Below are 24315 nucleotides of genomic sequence, written 5' to 3'. Positions count from 1 at the left end.
TTTAGAGGACAATATTGTTCTCTGGTCCAGGAATTATTTTTCTTTATATGTTTTCTTGTAAATATACCCTGGCACCTGTAATGGTACAAATGTCATATCTAAAACCTCATTAATATAAAATCTGTAGAAAAGTAAGCAGTTGTATCCCCAAAAAAATCAGTTTTAAATCCCTACATTATTAACTGAAAGACACAATTATTGATGTTCTGGATGAAACAGCAATGAAATTTCCTTAATTCTAACATGATAGTTGTGCCTGGTTGAGCCCATATTTCCAGAATTTTAATCAGCAAATTTACTGGAATCAACAGTATCTCAGATACAGAGGAAAATAGTAAGTGACTGAAGTTGAGCTTCTTTGTGAAACTATGCAAGCACTTGCAAGTACTTCTAGATAGTACCCATTTCTTGTTATTCCTAGATTTATTTTTTTAATTATTCTGACTAACATTGTCATGCTTATGAGGTCTTTATTTCAGGTGAGAAATCTAAGTCTGAAGCACTTCAAGAACATTCTATGAACAAGAAATAAAATACCTTCACTATGGTACAGCATGAACTAAAGAAACTGCTTTAAGTACATTATAGCAGTTAATCATATAAAAAGCAAATATTTGTGTTGTTCATGTGTTTGGGACTATTATATGTGTCCATCCACAAAAAAAACAAACAAATAAACAAAACACCTATTAAAACTGTAATATTTTTATTTATAAAAGGTACAGAAAAATATTAATGAATTATATGCATATGTTAGGTGTTCCTTTGTGGAAACCACATCTTGTAGCAGGTGCCTCTGTGTGTTCATCAGTATTGCAATCAAATGGCACTCATACTAATTTCATAATTAATGAAAACCTTCCAATACCTTGTCTCATGTCAAAGAGTTAAGGTTCAGTAATTGGAATTGTGGAGGTAGAGATGATCTGAAGAAAGAGGAGCATTATAAAAGAATACACTCAAAAATATTGAAGTTTTTTAAGCATAAAGGAAATCTTTAAAAACAGATCACTGAAAAATATTTGCAGCAACGCTTTCCCTTCAAAGGTCTTCGGCAGATAGAAATGAAGATCATATTCTTATCCAGCTGTGAGAAAATGGATAGCTCAGATTTATTTTCTCACTTTGTGCCTTTAAATGCCACTTCTAGTATCAGCAGTCACTGCTTCTCTTGCCATTCAAATCCATGTGGGCAGTGACTTCCTGAAGGTTCTGGTATTAGTTACACATATGTTTCGCAGATCTAATTCAGACTGGTAATTGATGTGCTACACACAGAGTAGTGCTTTTCAGATTTTCTTAGCTGTATTTTAATTTAAGTGGGGATCAAATATGTCATTAGATCACTCTGGTTCCGTGCCAAAGCCTTCCAAAATCTTCCAATTTGATTATTTTCAAAAATCTTGGTTCATGCTTGCAGGGAATTGAGAACTTCAACAAGATTAATTTCTCTGCTGTCTTCCAACACTTCAATGCTCCTATAATGTTTTCAAAGGTGAACACTTTATCCTCAGATACAGGTAAACATTATCAAGTATTTTCAGAGAAGGAAATATAGATATAGGTGTTATTGAAATATAGATATGGGTGCTATTGTCCCAGATGATAACTCAGACCATCAGTCTGGGTCCCTTAACCCCTGTACCAGCTGAGCCTACTGTAGTAATCCCCAGGCTCATTATGATTCCTTGCATAGAATCAAAAGCATAAACTAGTATGAGATAAGCTTTTACTGATCTCATATATGAGACACAACAGGACACTAGCCATTTCTCCTTATTTAAACACAAGTCAGTCTTTCACATATCTGTTTCCCTTCCCTATTATGTTTGTTCATAGTAGCACATAGTAACACATAGACATAAACTAGCAGCTTCACATGCTAGCTTCACACAGCTTCACAACCACTTCTCTGCAGCAAGGTGGTTACAGACAAAATGTGAGAGGAGGGGACTGTGTATAAAAAGAAAAATGTACCTTAACAAAAACAGATCTGTTGGTACTGGCTCACAGACACACACAAAAAAATATTTAAATAGTAAAAAATCCCCTGTCATTTCCCTACTCTCCTTCACCTGCTGCAAAGTTATGAGGGCTCATTTATAATAACAGTGACGACTGCTGCATAACACCATGGTGTGATTGAGGATCAGAGAAACACAAAAAGAGAATGCCTACACAATTTACACACATGGACATTGCCTGAATTTTTTAATTGACACACAGGGAACAATCTGCAGGCAAATATCCTCTTTGCCCCATATGTTCTATACCACTTACTCAAGAGCAAATACAAATCAACATGAACCACTAGGATCTTTCATCTCCTCGTTGATATTAAAGATTGCATATGGCATAAGGCAATGGTGAATCAAGCCTCATGATCTTTACAGGGGGTTTTGCTTCAAGAAACTACTGGCAGTCACTGAAACAGAGCTCAAATATCTTATTGAAATAGCACCCAAGTACAGGCAGAAGTTTACAACTTGAAATTTTCTCATAGAATTCCCTCCTATCAAATGACTTGCAGAATTAAAAAAAAAGCCAAAGTCCAACTAGTTTACATGTAAAAAACATGGTGTGCAAGAATATGTCTGAGCCAGTGAATTGTGTGCGTGTCTGTGACAACTGAGGTAGATTTTTTTTTTTTTAATATTCCAAATATGTTCCAGCATATACTTGTTTAAGGTCTTGGCAATGTTAAACAAACTTGCATCTTCAGTCTCTATCAAGGCAGGCGTTTTGTCTAACTCTTTGACACTGGAAGTGTATTCTCTTCATCCCCAGGTTGTGCAGGCTTGCTGTCTCCTCTTAATGTTAAAAATGAGTATCTCAGTCCTCCTGCCATACTAAAGAAAAAAGAATGAACAGTGGTGTCAAAGATATCTGATGTTACAGAAGTCATTTCATAGCTGTATACCTTTCCCTTTGAAGGGCTAAAGAACACCAGCTATCATAACCTAGGAGTGCCTCAGAGCTATGTAATCCATCTGAGAAAGCAGTCCCGGGCAGATTCGTACACACAAACATTCATACACACAAATGCATCTAAGCACAGAAAGTAACAACTCACAATTTAGAACTTATATTCAGTAGGCACAATTCATTCAGTCAGGGTTCTCACTTCTCATACCACACCTGGCTTTTACTTGGAAGCCTTGCAGCTCAGAACGGCTGCTCATAACAAAAAAAAAAAAAGAAGCAACTCAATTCCACACAGCAAAACTGCAGACATATTTCCACAATTAGGCCTTACCAGAGTAAGATTTAATATCTAAAAGCAGACATAAACTAACTGTAATGAACTTTACATCTGGAAGCAGTTCTTCTTCAGCCCAGTAGTTTCAAAACTGTATCACCCAAATTATTCCAATCAAACAAAACAGAAAACTAGAGCGCACTGAGAAGTTTTCAGCTTTAATAAATAAAGGCTATTCAAGTTTCACTTACCAAATATTTAGCCCTACAAAGTTTAACATGGAGAATATGTAATCTCCACCAATCAACATTCCAATGTAAGCAATGGATATATTCTGAAAGGAAACAGAAGTCATGCATTTATTTACATCAGATTTCATCTCCATGAATACAAGCAATATCAGCTATTTCACTTTTCTAAGGAAATAGCTATACTATTTCAGTAGTAAGAGTTGCTGACCACTCTAAAATCAGCCTTTAAATTCACTTCATGGGATGTCAGCCTTATGTATAATGTAGCAATGAAAAAAACAATAAAATCAGTATGTTTTCTAAATGTATACAATGCACAGTGCCCTTCCTTCTAGGGGAAAAAACTATTGGGCAAAATGGAGCTAAGGCCACCTTTTGAAATGTATTTCTTTATGATCTTTGGAATTCAAATCCCATTTCTTAAAAGTGGGTTTTGGTCCTCCAACATAAAAAGGATGCCTTAAAGTTCTTCATTATTACCTTAAGAGGGTTATCTGCTTACTTTTCCAACTAAATGTGCACTGAAATCACTTGGTACAGGTTCAAGACAGGCACAGTTTAAAGATTCTACGTCTCACCCACCCACATCAAGTTTTGGAAAAATAGTCCCCTAAAGACAGAAGGAAAGATGTAGAAGTGTGTGATCATTTTACCGACACTTGGCTGTTTTCAATTGTTTTAGCAGCCAGTCTAGACAATGACATCTGTCTCTACCAGTCTCTATTGGAGACTTCTGCATCATAACCTGCTTCTCAACTTTAAAGCTGCTCAGTGTGTGTCAAAGACTATTATAGCTTAGAAAATATAAATAGACTTTCCCTGACTTAATGGTTTAATGCAGACATAAAATTTAAAAGGACAGTTTCAGGGCCACAGAATGAAAACTACGAGATTAATCTTGCAGCTTTCAAAAAAGAAAGAATGTAGAAAGAGAAGCACCACCCTACTTTTTCAGATTTTGTTATGGTGAATGTAGTTTTCCTTAGTCATGGAAGGGAGCACTTTTAGCACTGTTATTCCTGTGCCTAACCTAGTTTGAATTCTGAAAATGTTTTTCCCCATCTGCATAAGTTTTACTTTTACTAAAGCTCTTTCAGCTTTACAGTACTGTGCTTCTCTCCAAACTGGCCTTCAAAAAAACATGGGTAGTCATGGGTGTTTCTAGACATTCTGACCTCATCAATACAAAGCAAGATGCACGGTTTTAAATTAAAGTGGGCTAAAGAAAGCAGACTGTAAGGACACTGGGCTCAGTTTTTGAGACATACATGTTTTGGTGTTGATCAGATTGACCAGAATTTATACAAACCAAAATTAAACAGTCCGTTTGGCTAGAAGACAAGTTCTCAACAGAGGCTGATGCACTTAACCATAAAGCACATTCTGTACTTCAGCTTAGTCATTATTCTGTATCAATGAAAGCCCTATGTATCAGCTGCAAAGGAAATTTGTTTAGCCCAAAGTAAAAGCAGATTAGTCCTGATCAGCTCACCTGGATTTGCATCAAGGCATCTTGACTAACACACAATAACTTAATAAACTACAGAGGCAGGGGATAGTGCCTGATGAAATGTGGCTAAATGTACACGTTTTAATTAAAATTGTTCCGGTTTCTCTTGTAGGAGAAATAAAAATAGATCAATACTAACAATGTTTTCTGGAGCATACCTGACTTTCAATGCAAGAGAAAGGGTCACTTTGTGGTGTACTTGTTTGGCACAAGCAGTGTCTTAATATTAGCCCTCATTTTGAGTTTCCATCTCAAAGTAGAATCAAGATCACTGCTGAGCCAATGCTCTTTCCTGTCTATTTGAGCATTTTTATTTCCCTTTTCTGGTCCATAACTCACCTTTATGGCACCGACTACTGTTGTTGTGAGTGCAGAATTGTAATGACTGCACAGGACAGTAGAATACATCAAGAGAAACCTAAACAAAGGAAAAAAAATTATAAGTTCCTCCCAAGGAGCTAAAAAGTTTAGCAATACTTCAAGATGTTCAGCATTTTCTGGATGAATATTTTTCTGGGATCTATAATCCCACCTGTTCAAACCCTTATAAAAGAATTTCTGTGAATCTCTATTTTAAGTTAATGATGTGCACATACAGAACATTCAAAATATACATTAAAATACGTTACTTGAGCTCAGCAGAGACATCCCTTTTCTCTGTGCTGTTTATATGTCAGTATTTAGTTTAACCCCTTGATTATGATGTGTAAGAAAAGAACAGAATGCAACTTATTCTTCCTTTGACTCTGCAGTTGCAAGAGGAACAAGGCATTGTTTCATTACTTTTAAGTCTCCCACACTTCTCCAGCTGCTTTAAAGAACAAATATACAGAAACAGTTCCTATACTCAAGGACTTACACGCTGTTAACTGCAAAAAATTAGATGATTGGAAGAGAAAGACAGATGAGACAGTACAGAAAATATAAAGCTAAATGCCATGTTGTTCAGCACTGTACTGTGAGTAAATCCAGATAGCACTGAACAGTTATTTACACCATTAGAAATAATTAAATGTCAAGGCATAACCCTGAGGGGGAAAAAACATTTTCTTTGAACTTTAACATAACTTATTAATGAGTCTTACATTTGAGATTTGCAATTTAAAACACTGTCATGAAAACAACCTGCTTGATTCCCCTGTGTCCTTACCCCAACAAGCAGGAAAGAATAAATTGAAAGACAAATAAAAAATTTGTCCAATGCTGGAAATGTGTTGCCTATTAAAAAAAAGAGAGAGAAAGAATTATGTGCAATATAATCAACTGTAAACACATGTACTTAATATGAATATATATGAATATAAATGTACATAATATGAAAATATGTAAATTAACAAAATATGTTTAATTCATACCAAAACTTTGAACCATTTATATTATTTTTAGAAACAGTTTAATGCATCTAACTTGAGAAACAACAGGATGACAACACCCATGATACCTAGACACATACTTGTAACATGTAGCGCAGTGCAGATACACAAGTGCACACTTGTGTAAGCAATGAACATAAACTCAATACAGAATACTGTTTTGGTATTTACTGACAGATACTAACACTGTGAATAATAACACATAATAAATAGTGTTGATGTGGGACAGACAAAAACAGCAGCATAAATATTTCCTCTAAATCTCTTCCACACCACAGATTAATTCATGAGCAGTTTTCAAGGCCCAAGCCTGAGCTTTTGAGCATTACTAAGGTCTCTCAACAATGAAGGTCAATGAAAAGGCTCAATCACTTTTAAGTATCCTCCCTAGTGAAGTGCAGCAAACAAACACACAGTGGCACACTGTCACTAAGAAATATGTCACAGATTCTTCTTTCCCATCTCTAGTAACTCCTGTATATGCCTCATATTAATCTGGTTAGTTTACACTTGCTGCATAAGCACCAAATTCAGCTAAGGCTGAACACCGGGAATTCACATTTTGAGAAACAGAATAAAGGCTGTTAGTCCATGCTGAGCTGCAGCCAGCTGAGACTCTGCCATGTGAGGCAATAGGTAAAAAGGATCTTGAGCAGGTCTGCCCTGCTAGAATTTTGCTGTTGTGCAACCACAAGCTGCAGAGTATAACAGAGAGCCATTCTGGGGCTTCCTTCCTCTTATATTGCATCATGCTTTCCTTCCCTCACAGTTACCCAGCTGGGGAAGAGAAGGGAGTAACTCAGACATTCACTCACAAACTGCAATCTCTGCAAGATTACAAAAGTAGCTAGGGGAGTAGAAGCATTTCCCTATCATACAGAAATGGTACTGATGTTTAGACTTCACAGCAAAAGATGCATGCTGTGATGGGTCAAGGCAGGAAGCTCTGCCATGATAAAAACTGGCCTGATAATCTGCTAAGTACAAGGCTAATCTACAATCATTTGCTGACTTGTCACTGGTATTTTTCCATTTTCTCTTTTTTCTCTGTGATTTGGTTTCTGTATGTCACACTGACACTAGTTATCTGCACAATTTAATAATAAAAATTTAATAGGACTTCTATTATTAAGACTTCTATTATTGCATTAAACCAATGCAATGCACAGTAAGCACAATGTATTTCTCTAATAGATATTTATTCTCTTCTGGTAATTGAGCATTAAGTTGTTTGCAGAAAATCAGCTAGTGGGCACTCCTTATTTTCCCCTGTAGTAAACCTAGCAACAAGGTAAACTTCTCTGACCAAGTCTCCCAAAATGTCTCCAACTCTGTGTGCTGGAAAACCAGTTGAAATCTTACAGCTATACAAACTTGGGCCCCTTTTCCAAGATAGGCAGTAGCAGCATTTTCCTAAACTAGTACAAGGTTGTGCTGGACTGATGAAATTAAGAAATTTCACATTTACAGAAGACCTAATTCCAGCACTTTCAGGGAATCATAATTTTTCTGCTTAAAGCAGAATTCTGTGAGCACAATGACAAAATCATGTGAGTTCAGGGCACAACAACATAAAACAAAGAACACTATAATGATTGATTACACCCTCCAAAGAATTTTCCATGGCAAATGTAAAACATTTCTAGAAAGGAATATGAGTGACTAGACTCATTTCACTATTATGAAAAAAGGCAAGTCAGCAAGTCTGTGAGGCAGCCAGGAGAACCTTTGGCTCTGATACTTTACGTATCAGGACATACTGCCTACAGATACTGTATTAGGATTACCTGGGGAGAGTCTTGCTCTCATTCTACAGGAATGCAAAATGTAGGTTAAAAAACTAGACTCAGACTAAACAGAAATCTGCCCTGGACATGAATGAGAGAAAGACTGGAAATTGTATAGTTGCAATCTTGTTTTAGACCATGTGGCAAATTACAGTGCAGCTGGATTCTCAGCCATTTGTTCTAGGTGGGAACATATGTTAGTTCATAGACAAAGAGCCAAAAAAGGACTACCACACAAACTCAGCTTCTCCTTAAGTGAACAATCACAAGTTCTTACCTGTGAAGGACAAGTCCAACTCACAATTTTCAAACACTAATCACTAACATAGAGGTAGGATTACCTCTTTAGAAACAAACAAAAAGCCCCTCCCACTCCCTAAATGAAATCTGAACAAAATAACATTATCAGTCTGAGATATACATTATTGCTACTTACCTGCTGAAAGTCCCCAGTAGAAAAGCTAATAATAACTGTTGGAATCACCATGAAACAAGCATTATAAAACAGGACACCGTATTTTCCCAACTCCTGTGAAAAATTAGCATGATGTTTGGCATTAAAAGCCATTTCTGAGTAAAATACTACACAGTACTCTGGTAATTCTTCTGACATTATTGTCAGTGAGTAAACATAATTGAATACATCTCAATTTAAAATACAAACTTGCAATCCTGGGATTCAGTGTTTCATACTAAGCTGAGTTTCTCCTTCAATCTGTGCATTCAGGAGAATATTACTGCTATGTTATACTTTGGACACTTTCTATACAACACCAGGAACTTTCAAAAGCACAGGTCCAAAAGTGCTTTCTGTTGACTTAACAAAAATCTCTGCCTGGCATGGGAATTACCCAGTCCTTCAACTCCAAATCAACTGAAAACATGTAACAGGAAAATGAATTAAGTTTGACTCATAGATACAGCTTTGTAATCATTGATCATTGATGTAACTTTATCTAACTGAGGGTTGCCATATAACCTGTGGGTTAACTTGACACAAAGGCAGAAGATTAGCGGAATGAAAAAGTAGCTTTCCCTTCCTCAAGATTCAGCCATGGTGCTTAGAAAATCTCTCCAGCCTATCTTTTCTCCTGTATTTTGCAGAAAATTGTGAGGCTGTTAAGTGCAGTTCATAAATAAAAATGCAGTCTGGAATCGACTAAGATGTCTAAGATTATTAAAAGACATATATTTCTGGTGTACAGAGTGAGGCACAGAAGTAAGAAACCAAACCTCTATCCAAGACTGCTCCTTGCTATGGCATTGTATGTTTGATGGCACTACATTTGAAGAGCAGCCCAACATTTACATAAGTAATATGTATCAAGATATCACCTAATTCCTTGCTATGCCTGCCTTTGCTGTAGATTTGCTTTTAGATAATAAAAAAAGACTATAGTTGCTGTGGTTATGACTCAGGCTGGACAGTTCTCTGTTTATTTTACATAAACCTCACATAGAGTGTGTTTCTAGTCAAGAAGTCATCGTCCCTACATAAATATATATCAAATTTGGATTTAGCAGTCTAAACTCTTTGCTTCTGGTTTGGTTTTTGTTTGTTTGTTTGTTTGTTTTGTTTGTTTGTTTTTGTTTTTGTTTTTGTTTTGTAACTACAAACTCTGCTTAAAAGACTTGGGAGAAAAGAAAATACACCATTTGCTTACCAAAGCCTGACCAGAGATACAAATAACAAATTTTTCCAGGCTGTTCTGTATTAAGAATGCATATATCAACTGAAACATGAAAGTAAATGAAGTTATTTACGAGTTGATAATGGTAAGCACATAAAAGTCATATAATAAGTAGCTGTCCTGGGTTGACTAATGTCCTGAGTGACTTTATGATGCTGAATTGTATCCCTATTCATCTATTTAGCCCAGAAATAAGTTTTGCGCCTTTAAAACTAGACCTGAGAGCAAAGTGAGGGATGATCGTCCCTGCTCTGGACTGAAACCCCCAAAAACACCTGGGAGCCTGGGAGCTCATGCCTGTGGCCCACCAGGGCCTGGGATGTGGCACTTTCCAGTGCAGGAGGGACTGAAAAGAGACTGAGCGAGCCGAGCTACACTCCATGACAAGGACTTTCTGAATTTGCCATCTCTTCAGAATAATGAGAGGTTCCATTGTTAAATATTATTAATTTTTTTTCATATTTGTGGGTACTTTGCTTGTTAAATAAACAGTTTTTTCCACTTTTCTCAAAGTTAGCTTATCTCCCAAACAGGTAGGTGGAAAGGCCACTTGAATTTGCTTTCTAGAGGGACCCTTTTGAAGGTTTCCTCCCTAAATTTGTCCTAAACCAGGACAATAGCCCACTGTCATAATGCTAACTTCTATCTAATCACCCCACAGTTACCTTTGGATCAATTTTCTGCTTGGTATAAACTCCATTTGCTGCTGTGAAGATATCATTTAGCAACACAAATATGTAGCCCTCCAGATTGAAGGACAGATCAGACCTGGGAAAGAAATAAATATTTTATTGTAAATAAGCAAAAAATATGCAATGCATTACATTACCTTGCTTACCAAGATGAATATTGTGAATGAGGATATGCAAATCCTGTGAACTCCAGCCAGTCACAGGTCTGGTTTCAAGCCTTCTTTGTAAGTCAAAGGATTTTACACTTCTCCAGTCACAGGACCATCACAAATGAGGCATCAGAGAGTTCCTAATACTCAGTGTGAAAGTGGCAGGAAATGTTCAGTTTTGATTCAGAGAAAAATTCCACCCATCTCAACCCTGTCAACCAGTCCAATTATAACTGAATATACTTACCTATTTCTTTTACTACAAAAACTGGCTAGGAAATAAAATCCAACTGTTTTGACTAATTTGACATCATCCTTTCTGTTTTGACTAGTTACCTCATCAATACAGGTCAATTCATGACCTGTATAGGACATGGCTCAAACTGGGTTGCATCACATGGAAATTACTCTTGTTCATAGTGAAGCCAGGAAACAAACAAACAAAACATTACCTTTCCAGTTAGGTAAAGGAATGTTCAAACAGAAAACAGAGAACAACAACATACAGACACTTGCTGAATATTATCTCACAATGGAAATTATTTTTTTTAAAGGGAGATTTTTATGATTTAAAAAAATATACAATGCCTGACTCCAGATATAACAACCAAAATATCGGTCTTTCTATCCAGAATATGAATATATTTTTCCAAGATTATTAAAATACACTGATACCATGAAAAAAACCAACATTTCTCACATAATTTTAACTTGCTTCACTTATGATCCTGCAAACATGGAAAATTTAAAGGTGAAAAAGACACACCCAAAGACTGTCAGCAGGAATTAGATTTTTTCCTTTGTGTAACTGCACCTCCCAGTGATTTTCTAGACTAGAGTGATTTTCCAAATCAACTTTACCCAGAATAACTGATCTCAGCTTAGGTTTACTTGGCACTAAACTAGGAAAAAGTCCTCATGGTGTCCCTCCCCTTATAATATAGCTCTATATGAGAAATTAAAACCTTACCCAGCGGCTATGAAAGCCCCAAGAATGATGGCAAATACGCTGACTATAATATTCAGTGGGTATCGTTTCCTGTAGGCAAAAATTGAAACAGTTCACATTTTCATTATTTGAAGTGGAGATTAAATGGCTGTCTGCCTGAAAAGTTTCAAAGCAATTAATAATCACAGAACATTTAACAGGAGGGCAAAGTCTTGACAACCTTACAGGAACAATGTGATTGCCCATGTGCCATGCTGTCAGACCTTGGCCCTGAGAACGGAGATTGAAAAAAGCACTCTCTTACTAGACTATTAAAAAACTAAAGATAAAAAGGTTCAAAGTAACAGCACTGAACCAAACAAATTTAATGTGTATTGATATTCATAATAGACATATTTTAGTGTCTCCCAGTAGTCCAATAAAAGAAGATCACTGTAGATTTCTCATGCAGTTTTTCATATCACCTGTGTTGAAGAAGATGCTATATAGCACATTGTCTGGATTATTTTCAAATAGATCCTTATTTTGAACTCAAACAGAAACTTTGTGCTTGAAAGGGAAAACATGGAGTTTATGACATTCTTTACCACATCAGTGCTGCCCCAGAGTAGTAAAAAGCATACTATAAACCTGTAGAAAGGTTTTTATATCTACACTATTTTATTTGGATATAAGTACTCTTTTTTACACCTTACTTCAGTACGCCTTACAGATATTCCCCTAGTTCTTATTCTGACAAGATACATGGAGAGAGATCCATCAAAACAAAATGTACAATGCTCTTGAAGGAATGCTCTTGGAGAAATCCTATGTGTAAAGGAGCACATCTGCAGACCGCTGTCCCAACAAGAAAATGCTGACCAGACTTTAGATAAATTAGGCTTTGATCATAATAATGCTCATGAGTAACAACCCAAACTTTATTGTTTCAAAGATCCTGACATAAGCCTGTACAGACTCTCCAGAGTCCTTTCACTTTCAGCCCTAAGGAAACACACTGCATCAGTCTGCACCAATACAGCATTCTCCTCCTAAGTTTTCCTTTGGTTAGGATGTTGCTTGCACTCATAGGTCACACTGCTGTTCTCCAGCTAAGGACTTATGATAATCTCACTGACTCACTTGTTTGTTTTTTTTCACTTGCTTGTGAGAGTCTTTAGGCCAACAGAAGATAGCAAGTTTTGCTTTCTCTGGGAGATATTAAAACTACAAAAGAATTCCAGAGCATCTCCAAATATGAATCACATTGATCAATTAACTGCTGCTTTAGCCAAAAGGAGATGTCAGTTTGCTTGGGGGCTTTTTGCTTTCTGCTTTTTTAGCTTTCCCTAGCCATCGTGTTGCCTGGGTTCAGCTTCAGCAAGCTGGTTTCCTCCTTGTGAATTCATCTTGTGAGTCCAGAACCACAAGGTTCTGGATGAGGATAGAACTGTGAAGTTCTAGACAAAGTATGATGTATTTATACTCCTATTCCTCCAACTCAGTACTACTGAAATTAGAGATCCTGAGCAGCTAGCATATCCTCAATTTCTCATGAAAAATAACATAGGTGTCTGTAAGTAAGGAATTGTCTCATCTAACAGCTGGTAGATACCATTTTGCTTCATTAACCTGTTATATTTTCACACTTGACACAGACAGTTACGCTACCAAAGCAGACTGCCATGTTATCAGCATTCTTTGGAGACGTCAGGATCTGTCTGTTTGAAGCAGCTCACAATTTAGGAGCCTCCAAGACAAAACGCAAACATAACTACTGAAAGTGTCTTAGTTGTGTCTGCAGACCTGAAACCGGTGTAACAGTCTGGAGAATGAGATACAAAAATAAAAACAAGATGATTTTTTCACTCTCTTCACTAAAATGTAGGATGCCTTCAAAAAAGCTACATAAACCACTTTATTTGCTTGTCTCTATTTGTAAGTAAAAATCTCTCATTCAATATTCTGCTGAGATGACACAAGTAATCAGTTTGATATGATCTAAAATGAAGGTATCTTAAATGAAAAATAAAAAAACAAAACAAAAATACAACCCCAAAAACGAACAAAAAGGATCACCCAAGTATGATGATTTCCAGCAGTAAAGTAAGTGGAATGGTAAACTTCCTGAGCACTGTAAACATCGGCAAACTGTCAAAAAAACAAAATAAAAATCCAAGCATAGTATCAGATTAACAGCATTCTTATATTCTAATTCTTACTTTACTAACCCAGGGGATGGAACAATTAGTCCAGAAATATGAAACCAAAACAAATACCAAATAATTTGGTGCATACATAAAAATGTCAGTCTGGCATTAGATGGACATTAGACAACCAAGTCATTGAAAGACAGCAAACTTTGCCAATTTGTAAATCAGTGCAACTGGCTATGCTTTGAAGGTCACTCTCCATTACTGAAATGGAATATAGTAGGTATTCTCTACCTGACATAATCCTTATGAAATATTTTTTCTGCAAAATTCATAGGCAGAGTTAAAGAAAAATTATTTCTATTGTAAACTTAAGAGACAATAAACCTGTCTCTGAAAACATGTAACAGCATCAAAATACAAAGAAAATATGCTTAGTAAACAAGCTGTAGCTTTGAAAAAAGTAAAATAAATCCATGACCAAAAAGTTAGAGAAAATACAAGAAACATGAAAGGTGGTACCAGCTGCAATTACCAAACAAAATGCTACTTTTAGCGGCATATTGTTGATTTTCATGAGGTAATGCAGTCGGAAACTGTTCTGTGTGTGAAAATATTTGCATCTGACACTTTGCAAATGTGACAGCATGGCCATATGGATCAATTAATCCCCTGCTTAAGGTAATTGTTAACAATTGCATTAATAAATTATACAATTCCTAACAAAATGTTTGATAACTTTACAACAGATATTTTGAATTTATGTATAGGATCATCTGCACCTTCCAGACAACCCAAACAAGGTGGAGAATTCAGTGATGGAAACAAGTGTCATATATTGTAACAAAATGCAATGGAACAAAATGTTAATGGTAGAAACACTGCAGGCATTTTAAAGTTTCTGTTATAAAAATTAGAGACAACTAATAAATATAAAAGAGATATACCAGCCACAGGAGAGGGAGAAGGTGCATTTATATACACTACAAAACACTTAAATTTACAGTCAGAGAAAAGAGAAAGGAAAAGCCAACTTTTACAGTTTTTAAACTACTTTCATATTCACAATGGCTGAAGTGCTACTAGGCACAGTACTGCCTAAGTTTTTATGTCTGTTTCAGTGGAACAGCTTGTGAACACATTTAACAAAGGGTTTCAGAATCAGGCATCTAGTTCATGGCTAGAGAACATTAATTCTATAAATAAAAAGAAATGTAAACAAATTAAAAGTAATACATTAGGGGACTTCATCACTCTCTACAACTCCCTGAAAGGAGGGTGTAGTGAGGTGAGATCTCTTCTACAGTACCTGCAGTGAGAGCACCAGAAAAAATGGCCTTCAGCTGAGACAGGGGAGATTCAGACTAGATACTAGAAAATAATTGTTACTGTTTGGGTGATCAGGCATTAAAGTGGGTTGTCCAGGGAGGTGATGGAGTCACCATCCCTGGGGGTGTTTGGATCTGGCACTGGGTGATAAGGTTACTGCTCTAGGGTTACAGTGGTAGTGCTGGGACTGGATGATCTTAAAGCTCTTTCCCAACCCTGAGGATTCTATGACTCTATGATTCTATTTTCTTTCTTAGCATCTTTCTCATAGTTATGAAATGTGCATAAACCTGAAAAATTCTGTTTTCGTTTAGCTTAGTACCAGACCCTCAGGAGCCTGCAGTGATATAAAAAAACACCACAATGGTAGTGCTGTATCCTCCAGTCCTGGTGCAGCCATCATGCTTCTGTGCTCATCTTCTACAGAAAATACAGCTACTCATTCTATGACAGCACATGTCTACATTACTTAAATATTTTTTACTCTAGCATGGAAGCAACTCTCATGGGTCTACACTTACAGGCACATAGGAGTCAAGACACCCTTCAGCAGTGCTCCCTGACAACTTGCTTCTGGCACTTAGCAAGGCTAGGCCAGCACCGTTACCCCACTATACAGCAGTTTTTTCATCTCTTGCTGATTCCTAAGTATCTGGCATGACATCATGGTACAAACATTTCCTTATGCTTCTTCCTTCAGAGACATCTTACCTAACTCTCTGGTTAAGACACCCAGGAAAAGCTGGATGTTTGGGTGTGAGGTGAAGGTGTAAGCACTTCACTGGTCACATAGGAGTATTGTGATTTTATGTCAGTACAGGCCTGGCTAAGCTCCCCTTAAAGGAAGCAGACAACTTATAAACTGATCAAATGTTTGGGTAAAAATTTCATAACAGTACCAGGGGTTTAGACAGACAGGCAGACAGATACCACATGGATTTAAGACTCTAGACAATGTTCTTCTGTAGTGTTTCTTTTTTACCCCACAAGAGAAAAGGGTAAAATCCAAACAGTCTACTTATAACTTCTACTTACTGTACCTGAGTTTGCTGGTACTTGATAATCCACTTAAATGGTTTCCAACATAAATCAGAGGCAGAGGAAACAACTGTGATAAAATTAAAAGCACAACTCAGATTATTTTGTTTAGAAGTACTGTTGAGAAACTTTACTTGATAGAACTTGACACCTACCATATCAGATGTACTTTTATCAAGAAAGAGGTTTTCTTTTAACAGGAAGAAAATGTAACTATGCTGCAAACTCATCTGCAGCTCCATTTATGGAGTGCAGTATTTATTAGTGACTGGTCAGGATCACAGCTTCACTGATGTCATTAAAAGAGTTGCAATCTACCACTAAAGATACTTAGAATCCATTTAGAGTAAATGTTAATCACTTTTATTCTAGTTACTATAATCCTCAGATTAATACCCATTTTAATATTTAATTTAGATATAAAAGTAATATTAACAACAGTAGCTAAATAAGCAAGTGAAGAGGTGAAATAATAAAGTTAATAAACTATAAATATGCCATCCTTCTCTATGTACTCCACGCATATTAGTATAGGAAAGGAAAGGTAAAGGTAAAGGAAAGGTAAATAATTATGAGTAAATTTGCTTCTAGCAAAGAGACTGACTTGCACAGAAACATATGGTACATAGCCCAATACAGAGAAACAATAAAGGAACTTCAGAGCCTTAAGAAAATGTGTAAGAAGGTAGAAAATGAAGAAGACATGGATCCCTACAATAATCAGCTGCAATTCAAAGCCATTAATTCTCCTGTTACAGAAAAAAAATACAGTATCACAGAATGGGTAAGGTTGGAATTTGCAGAACACTTAAACCAACCAAAGTAATCAATGAGGGCAAAGGCAGTGTGTACATTTGGTCCCATTCACTATCAGTCGAGAGGGGCTGAAACGGCAGAAAGACATAACAGATCTTCTATCCTAATGTGTAATAGTCACTCTTGTTTCTACACATGGACACTTTATAGGACACTAAAGTCAAAGGTTACACAGTCTTAAAATTTTGTCTGCTGCAAAAGCACACAGAGTGGGGTATTTTATCTATGTTAAAACTTCTGTGTTTCTTTCACAGCAAGAGAGGAAAAAATGTGAAGTAAAAGTTAATTGATAGTCAACTGAAGTTAATTTTTAAGTGGAAGTCACAGTAAAAGTAAATAGGACTATAAAGAAAGCAGGAGTATGAGTAACAATAAATATTCAGCATGTTGACATATGTTTGCAAAATTTTTGCAATGCACTATCTCATCTGCAGATTTCTATTTAGAACATTTTGCTTCATTTAATTTGTAGACTGAAAACAGAGCAGACATTATATTATCTTTCCTCTGAAATTCATTCCATTGTAAAGACAAAATTACAACATCCAGTACTACAGCAGAGATCAATGAATCATTTACTTTGAAACGGTCAGGAACTTCAAAGCTTCATCACTAAAATAAGCATCTCACTGCTTTAATACTCAAGCTGAATGCTCTGAAGACATAAACTAGTTGAGAAGTGAAAAGTAATTATCTTAGTGTCAAAGCAAAAGTTGACAAAAGGATAAGGAGTTGGCCTAAGGGTTCCTTAAAAAGTTCAGAAAACAACAATGAGCAATCCAGCTGATTCACTCTGACTAGTCAAATCCAGCACTGCAAACAATATGCAGGTCCTGTAAGCTAAAATGCTGACTGCTCCCAGCCTATCCAGCAAAGTCTTCCAAACAACAGATTTCAATAGCATAAAGAAAATGCATGCTGTATTTTCTTAATGTCTTTGTACGTGAATTGAAGTGAAGAAACGGCAGAGAGGGAGCACAGCAGGACTTGGTGGGAATGGAAGGAAGAATCTTCTCAAGGTCTCAATAAGCTGTTTATACATGAAACTCAGAGCTACCTGCTAGAAAACCTTCTTTCTTATTCTGGAATAAAGAAGGATTGCCCATTTTATGAATGATACCACAGATTTTCCTCCAAGACTTGTACATGTAGAAATGTCAATGATTTCAACATGCATTAAGAATAAACATATCTGTGAGACATTCACTGTAAACCTCATATTGATAGTAAGACAAGATTCTGCAGGTAAAGATGGGAGCCTGAAAAGTTGTATTATCTGAGCCCTGCAGCAGGGCTAGGAACATTCCCTGTGTCCTGGAGCAAACACAACCAATACCCTGCAACCAGACATAAACAACAGACATAAACACATGATGCTAATGCATCAAAGAAACATTCCAGTAACATTGAATAGATGCAAAAATCTTTGAGGATCATTGGTGTAGTCATTTCACATCCTAGTTCCCAAACTGAGGTAAGAGGAGGTCCACTCACATTTGTTCTGTCCTGCCTCTTTAGACCATACACATCTAAGGTGTGTGTCATGCAGCTGGTCACCATCTAGAGTATTTTTAGTGAGCATTATTTTAGCCCCTCCTATGGAACATAAATCTTATACTGGGAGTCAGCTGTTGTTACAGTTTCTCATCTATCACATTATTTTTCTATTACTTTATCACACGCTCCATTCATATTTCCAAGCAGCCTTTCTGTCTTCATGCTGTGTTAAAAAATCCTTTACAAACACATATCTCCCATTGATCCCACTGAGAGCTATATCCAGAAAAACTTTTCAGGAATATGAAGAAGTTCACCTAGCTGTATAAAGTTAAAGCACCCTTCCCATGTACTGCATAACAAAACGGCACCAGATTTCTCCTCAAATAGGGCTTATCTCTATAGCCCAGACTAGAATATTGCAGAGAAATTAAAATTATCAAATCAATTTTTAAATGAAAGAATGATACAACTAATCCCATTTGGAAAAGAAATGCAAATGTTTTTCCTGTCTTCATAAGAAAGAATGGAATGCTACTATAAGAAATAATATTTTCCTTTTAATACCAGGATATATGTGATCCTTACCTTCACAGGTATGCTTTTGTCAAAATCAGGAAAGTGTACAATCTTATTCAGTTTTGACACATACAAGATAAGTATAGTGGCTGCCATCTGAACAAAAAGGAAAAATGAGAAGTCATGTATGAGCAAAATTGTAACGTATTAGTGAAAAAACTGCTTCAAGGACAAAATCTTTATACAAATTTGACAAATGTTAGGGTTTATGTATTTCTCTAAAAGAACAGCACAGAATGCAATTAACAAATTTAAATAATTTCACTCTTATCAATTTTGCCAGCTATTTACTCAAAAGTAAAATATATACATATACTCTACTATCCTGAAGAAAATTAGTGGCATTCTGTGAAACAATGCAAGATGAGAAGGACCTGAGAAAATAAAATAGGACACAATCCCAGATAAACCATGAAATTTTTACTAAGAGAATAGTTTAGTCTGCAGAATCACTCACAAAACTTTTTTTTTTTTTTGGTAATGCAAGATTAAGGTAGGGCATTAATCAGTCTGTTGACAAAATGAGGAAGAAATAATAAAGATGCAGACAGAATGAAGACAAATATCTGAGCAGTCATACATCACAGCTGTATGATTGCTATGCTGTCCCCAGGGAGTCAAAACAAGGGGTCAAATTTTCCTAATAGAAAAATACAGTGATTGACTATCTAGAGGATGAGGTAGAGTCATGTTCTGCAGATATGTAGTGGTTTAGATTTGCTAATTTCATTTCTCGGCCAATGCACTAAATAAATGTTGTGGTTTTAAAGCAGCAACTAAAAAAATCACTAGAAAACTTACTTATTTCTTGCTGTGAGATGTGGATTAGAACAAGAGTAAAACAGGTTTAAAACTTAAAAGGAATAAAGTTTATTAACAAACTACAAGAATAACAAAACCAGAATAAAACCTCTAGAAAACCTCTTTTTTGTTTCACTCAACTATTCTCTTGTTTACATGACAACATAGAGACAAAAAACTTTGGAACTTTGGTGTTTAAAACAGTCCCAATTCTTACTAGAGTATTTTTATTAGTTTTTGTAGAGAAACAGAAGTCTTCTTCTGCTAATTTATGGAGTTTTTTACAAGAAAACTATTTCTGTTATAGCTTTCTATTTCTCTGATGTTAGTTGCCCGGCAAAATCTGCCATCAGATTTTCTCCTCCTATTTCACATTACTCTGAGGTGTGTTATGGGTCAATGAGTCTAGGGATGTCATTTTTAAGGATGAGTTATTCAAAGGCAAAAGTTCTCTTTATTTGTTTCTGTGAGCTTCTCTGGAAACAGAAGTTTTCTCTTTGCCTCAAGCAGCCCTGAATCTTCAACTATGACTTTTCCCCTTCTGTTCCAGCACTTCACTGTATCACAGCTACTCTACTGTTTGCTCAAAATCTACACTTTGAACACTCCATTCTTCTCAATATACTCTGTCATGTATTAAAGGAGTTTTTTCAGAACATTATTGTCTATCTCTATAGCTTTAATTTCAGCTTAATTAAAATATTTCAGCTTAATTAAAACATCTTCTTATTCTTTACTTTTTCTGAAGCTTAATTCTTTTCTTTACTGTTTCTGATAGTTTATAAAGTCTCTTTACATGTTGATTACTCTCTTTTTCTTTCTCTGGATAAAAGGGTTAATCTGCAAGTCTCATCTGGGTAATGAAAGGGTTAAAATCTTGCCCAGGCTTTGTAGATGGTTCTGTGATCTCTGCCGGAGCAGGAGCTGGAGTTGTCTGCGATAGAAGATTCTTCATGGCTGCTCTGGAGAGTGTGGTCCCTGTCTCAGCACGCCGCAGGTCAAGAGCTTTTTTTCTTTCTTTACTTGACAGTCTTTGGTGAATTCAGTCAAAAACAACTGCAGCCGAGCCAGGGACCGGCCTGGCCCGGCCAGAGCCCGGGGCGAGCCCCGCAGGCCCCATCATCCGGCTGGGAGCCGCTGGGCCCAGCCCAGCCCCTGCCCGGGCCGCATGGCCGGGGATGGGAAGACAGCTAAAGCTCAGTTACTTTTCACAGCCAGGAAATTAAGAGACAAAGAAATTCCCAGGCTTAGGTCTTAAGGTGGTGTTCACAGGTTGATCTTACTTTTCAGTGGTTAAAACTGCTGTCAATTCTTAGAAATGGCCAGTTGTTGGCTAGGAGAAAAACTCTCATCAGCCTCCAGCAGTTTTAACTTCTTTAGGTGTTTCTTATTGTTTTTTTAAAATGTTAATTTATCACACCATATCATATATACTTTATATAGAGTTCAGAAGAGTCTTGGAAGGGCCACTCAAGAAAAAAACAGAAATGCCATTAAGTCTTAGATTCTCTGAAGAAAAAAGTTGCATCAAGACATGAATTATTGCCACATTTTCTAGCCTTTCACTGAAACATGATCTGTGGTTCCTTGAGCAGTCTGGATGAGTAAAACTCTCTCTATCACATCACAAAGTCTTTACAAGATATTTTATTCTCTCTAGCACCTAACAGCAGAGATATCAGACTTGCTGTTTTCAATTCTTCCTCACCACCCCCTGCTGTGGAGCCTTGGCAGAAGGCAAATTCTCTATAAAAGTCATTTGCCTAAACAACACTTGCTTCAAGGCTCAATCTTTATCGGTAATCCCTCTGCAGTGACACATTCTTCTTTATGGACCCAGTCCACAAACATCTGAACTTTGGTTTTACTATGATGCCTCCTAACAACAACAACAACAAAAAAAAAAAAAAAAAAAAAAAAAAAAAATAAAAAACATTTCTGCTGCAATGCTGCAAGTTACCCAAAGGCAAATAATGTAAGAAAGAATCAAAATTTTATACTGGTACTACTGGAAAACTGCTGGGAAATGGGGAGAAATTTAAGAGGAAACACATGGTTTGGCTACAAACAGGGCAATATCTCTGCATGTAGTTCACAAAGGCTCAAGGACCCTCACGGAATGCATGCACTTGCTAGAATAAAGCTGGACAGTTTAGAAGGCCAGATTCCTTAATTATGGAACTTCACAAGGAGAAATAAATAGCATTCTTTTATGTGACTCTCTCTAGGCAATAATTTTGACTCAAGCTCACAGCTGCCTGTTTTCAATGAATCGGGTAACAGTTTTTTATAGTGTATCTAATCCAGAAGACAAGCAGTTCACTGTAACTGTGATTTTTTTCCCCTTAAAATCTACCTTTAATATCATTAGTTTAACTTACAAAATAATGAATACTTTTAGAATGCTTTACTTGTGAACATACCTGTCCAATTCCAAGAAATATTGGTGATGGGAAGCTGAAAAGCATGAACAGATATTTAGTACTGAGGAATGGAAATAAATAACTAGGAAAAATAAAAATGTTAAAGTTTAATACTGAAGTCAACAATTAGACATGAAGATGACTAGTCTGTGTTTAAGAAGAGACTACAGGACTACACTTACTGTAGTAGTAATATTTTATTTCTGCAGCCCACATAATACAGCCTATGCATAGTTGATCAATTCTCAACTGCTAGTTGTTTGGGGGAATACTTGAAAGTGAAGCTAACACACTTAAGAGAACTCTTAATGCATTGTTTCTTGAGTAGTTCCAAATATATACTTTGAATCCTGAGAAGGGATATCAACCTAAACCTCTTGCAATTGCTCTTAATGGGGAAGGTTATCTTTGCAGTCCAAATATACTAGCATACTAGCAAACATACTAGCAATATGTTTTTGTCAAAATCAAGTTTTAAGTAAATATTTTTAAGTAAATATTGTAGAAACGTCTAATAAACCAGCTACATTCTTACTATAGCCCTTTGGCTGGCTTTAGCTGAAAGCATGGATAGAACCATAGAATGGTAGAGGTTGGAAGAGACCTTAAAGATCATCTAGTTCCAAACCCTCTACCATGGGCAGGGATACCATCCACTACTCCAGGTTGCTCAAAGCCCCATCCAGACTGGTCTACAGCACCTCTGGGGATGGGGAGTCCACAACCCTTCTGGACAACTTTCTCCAGTTCCTCACTACTCTCATACTAAAGAATTACTTCCTGATGTGAATCTAGACCTGCCCTCTTTCAGCTTAAGGCCATTTCCCTATCACTACATGGCCTTCTGAAAAGTCCGTCCTCAGCTGCTCCCTTTAGGTACTGGAAAGTCACAATAAGGTTTTCTTGGAATCTTCTTCAGGCTGAACAACCCTGTCTCTCTCAGCCTGTCTTCACAGGAGAGGTGCTGCTGTCCTGTGATCATTGCCATTGTGACTAGTGGCCTCCTCTGGACTAGTTCCAGTAGATCCATGTCTTCTTTGTGTTGGGGGGGCCCAAGAACTAATGCATTACTACAGGTGGGGTCTCACCAGAGCAGGGGCACAGAATCCCCTCCCTTGACCTGCTGGCCACACCTCTTCTAATGCAGGCCAGTTGATCAGTTTCTGAGCTGCAAGCACACAGTTCTGGTTCGTATTCAGCTTTTTTTCCACAAACACACCCAAGTCTTTCTCCTCAGGGCTAGTCTCAACCCATTCTCCGTGCAGACTATATTTGTGCCTGGGATTGCCTCAATCCTCCAGGTGCAGGACCTTGTACTTGGCCTTGTTGAACTTCATGACGTTTGCAGAAACTGCAAATTTGGTGTGGTGGGAAATGTACATCTCAAATTAACACAACTGGGATGGGAAACAAAGCATTGACAAAAGAAACAAACACACTGAATCACACCAGGAAGGCCATAAGAGCATTACAGTCCTAACACAGAGTTAGGAGCAACTGATAGCAAAAGAGATTCAGGGAAACAGAAGTATCAGGGACAGGAAAAACATAAGAAACAAAAGGACTTCCATTTATAATCATGTACACCAAAACAGCCAAACAGCCTTTTGTTTAATATTTACAGCAACTCCTTATAAAGATGGACAGTTTGCCCATCTGTACTACACAGATTTCTCTAGACATTTGTGATTTGCAGAGGCCTAAATATTTCCAGAATGCTGTAAGGTCTTAATACAAAACTTAAGCTTACTGATTGGACATACTGTACTCACTTATCTCATACAGGTGTACTATATGTATGCCAGGGATTTGCAGGGATCTGCACTCTGTAGGACAAAAACCACTATAAAACAAAATCTCAGCTTGCACCATGCACAATTTATGAGATATATTAAGTACAGCTGCTATATGTTCAAGTAGCACTGAATGTTAGAAAATGACAGCAAGTTTGGCTTTCTAACTTTCTTTTCATTTTGGTTTTTCTTTTTGTTATTTTGATTCAAGATGAGCTAAACCACAACAAAAACAAAGATTTTAAGTAAAACATGTTAATGGTGAGAGAAAAGGCAGTCACAGGACAATCACAGAATCATAGAATA

The 24315-nt window shown here is 36.7% G+C and overlaps 1 protein-coding gene across 3 annotated transcripts in view; it reads right to left on the bottom strand.

The window, feature by feature from the left end:
• Nucleotides 1–689: 689 nt before the first annotated feature.
• Nucleotides 690–24315, bottom strand: part of SLC35D2 (solute carrier family 35 member D2) — a 24481-nt gene continuing 855 nt past the window's right edge. Inside the window, exons 2-12 of one of the 3 annotated variants that reach the window (XM_023944994.2) lie at nt 22217–22250; nt 19002–19088; nt 16103–16170; nt 13660–13731; nt 11623–11691; nt 10477–10579; nt 8557–8649; nt 6111–6178; nt 5300–5378; nt 3451–3533; nt 690–2849 (exon numbers count right to left, since the gene is read on the bottom strand). In XM_023944994.2, the coding sequence (XP_023800762.2) occupies nt 2747–2849; nt 3451–3533; nt 5300–5378; nt 6111–6178; nt 8557–8649; nt 10477–10579; nt 11623–11691; nt 13660–13731; nt 16103–16170; nt 19002–19088; nt 22217–22250 (859 nt within the window). In that variant the 3' untranslated portion in view covers nt 690–2746. The remainder of the gene's footprint in view (nt 2850–3450; nt 3534–5299; nt 5379–6110; nt 6179–8556; nt 8650–10476; nt 10580–11622; nt 11692–13659; nt 13732–16102; nt 16171–19001; nt 19089–22216; nt 22251–24315) is intronic. The other 2 variants (XM_023944995.2, XM_023944996.2) reach the window with 2 other exon arrangements.

Source organism: Cyanistes caeruleus, chromosome Z, assembly GCF_971803275.1.
Source record: "Cyanistes caeruleus chromosome Z, bCyaCae1.hap1.1, whole genome shotgun sequence".
NCBI lineage: Eukaryota > Metazoa > Chordata > Aves > Passeriformes > Paridae > Cyanistes > Cyanistes caeruleus.
This window is presented reverse-complemented; position numbering and strand designations above follow the sequence as displayed.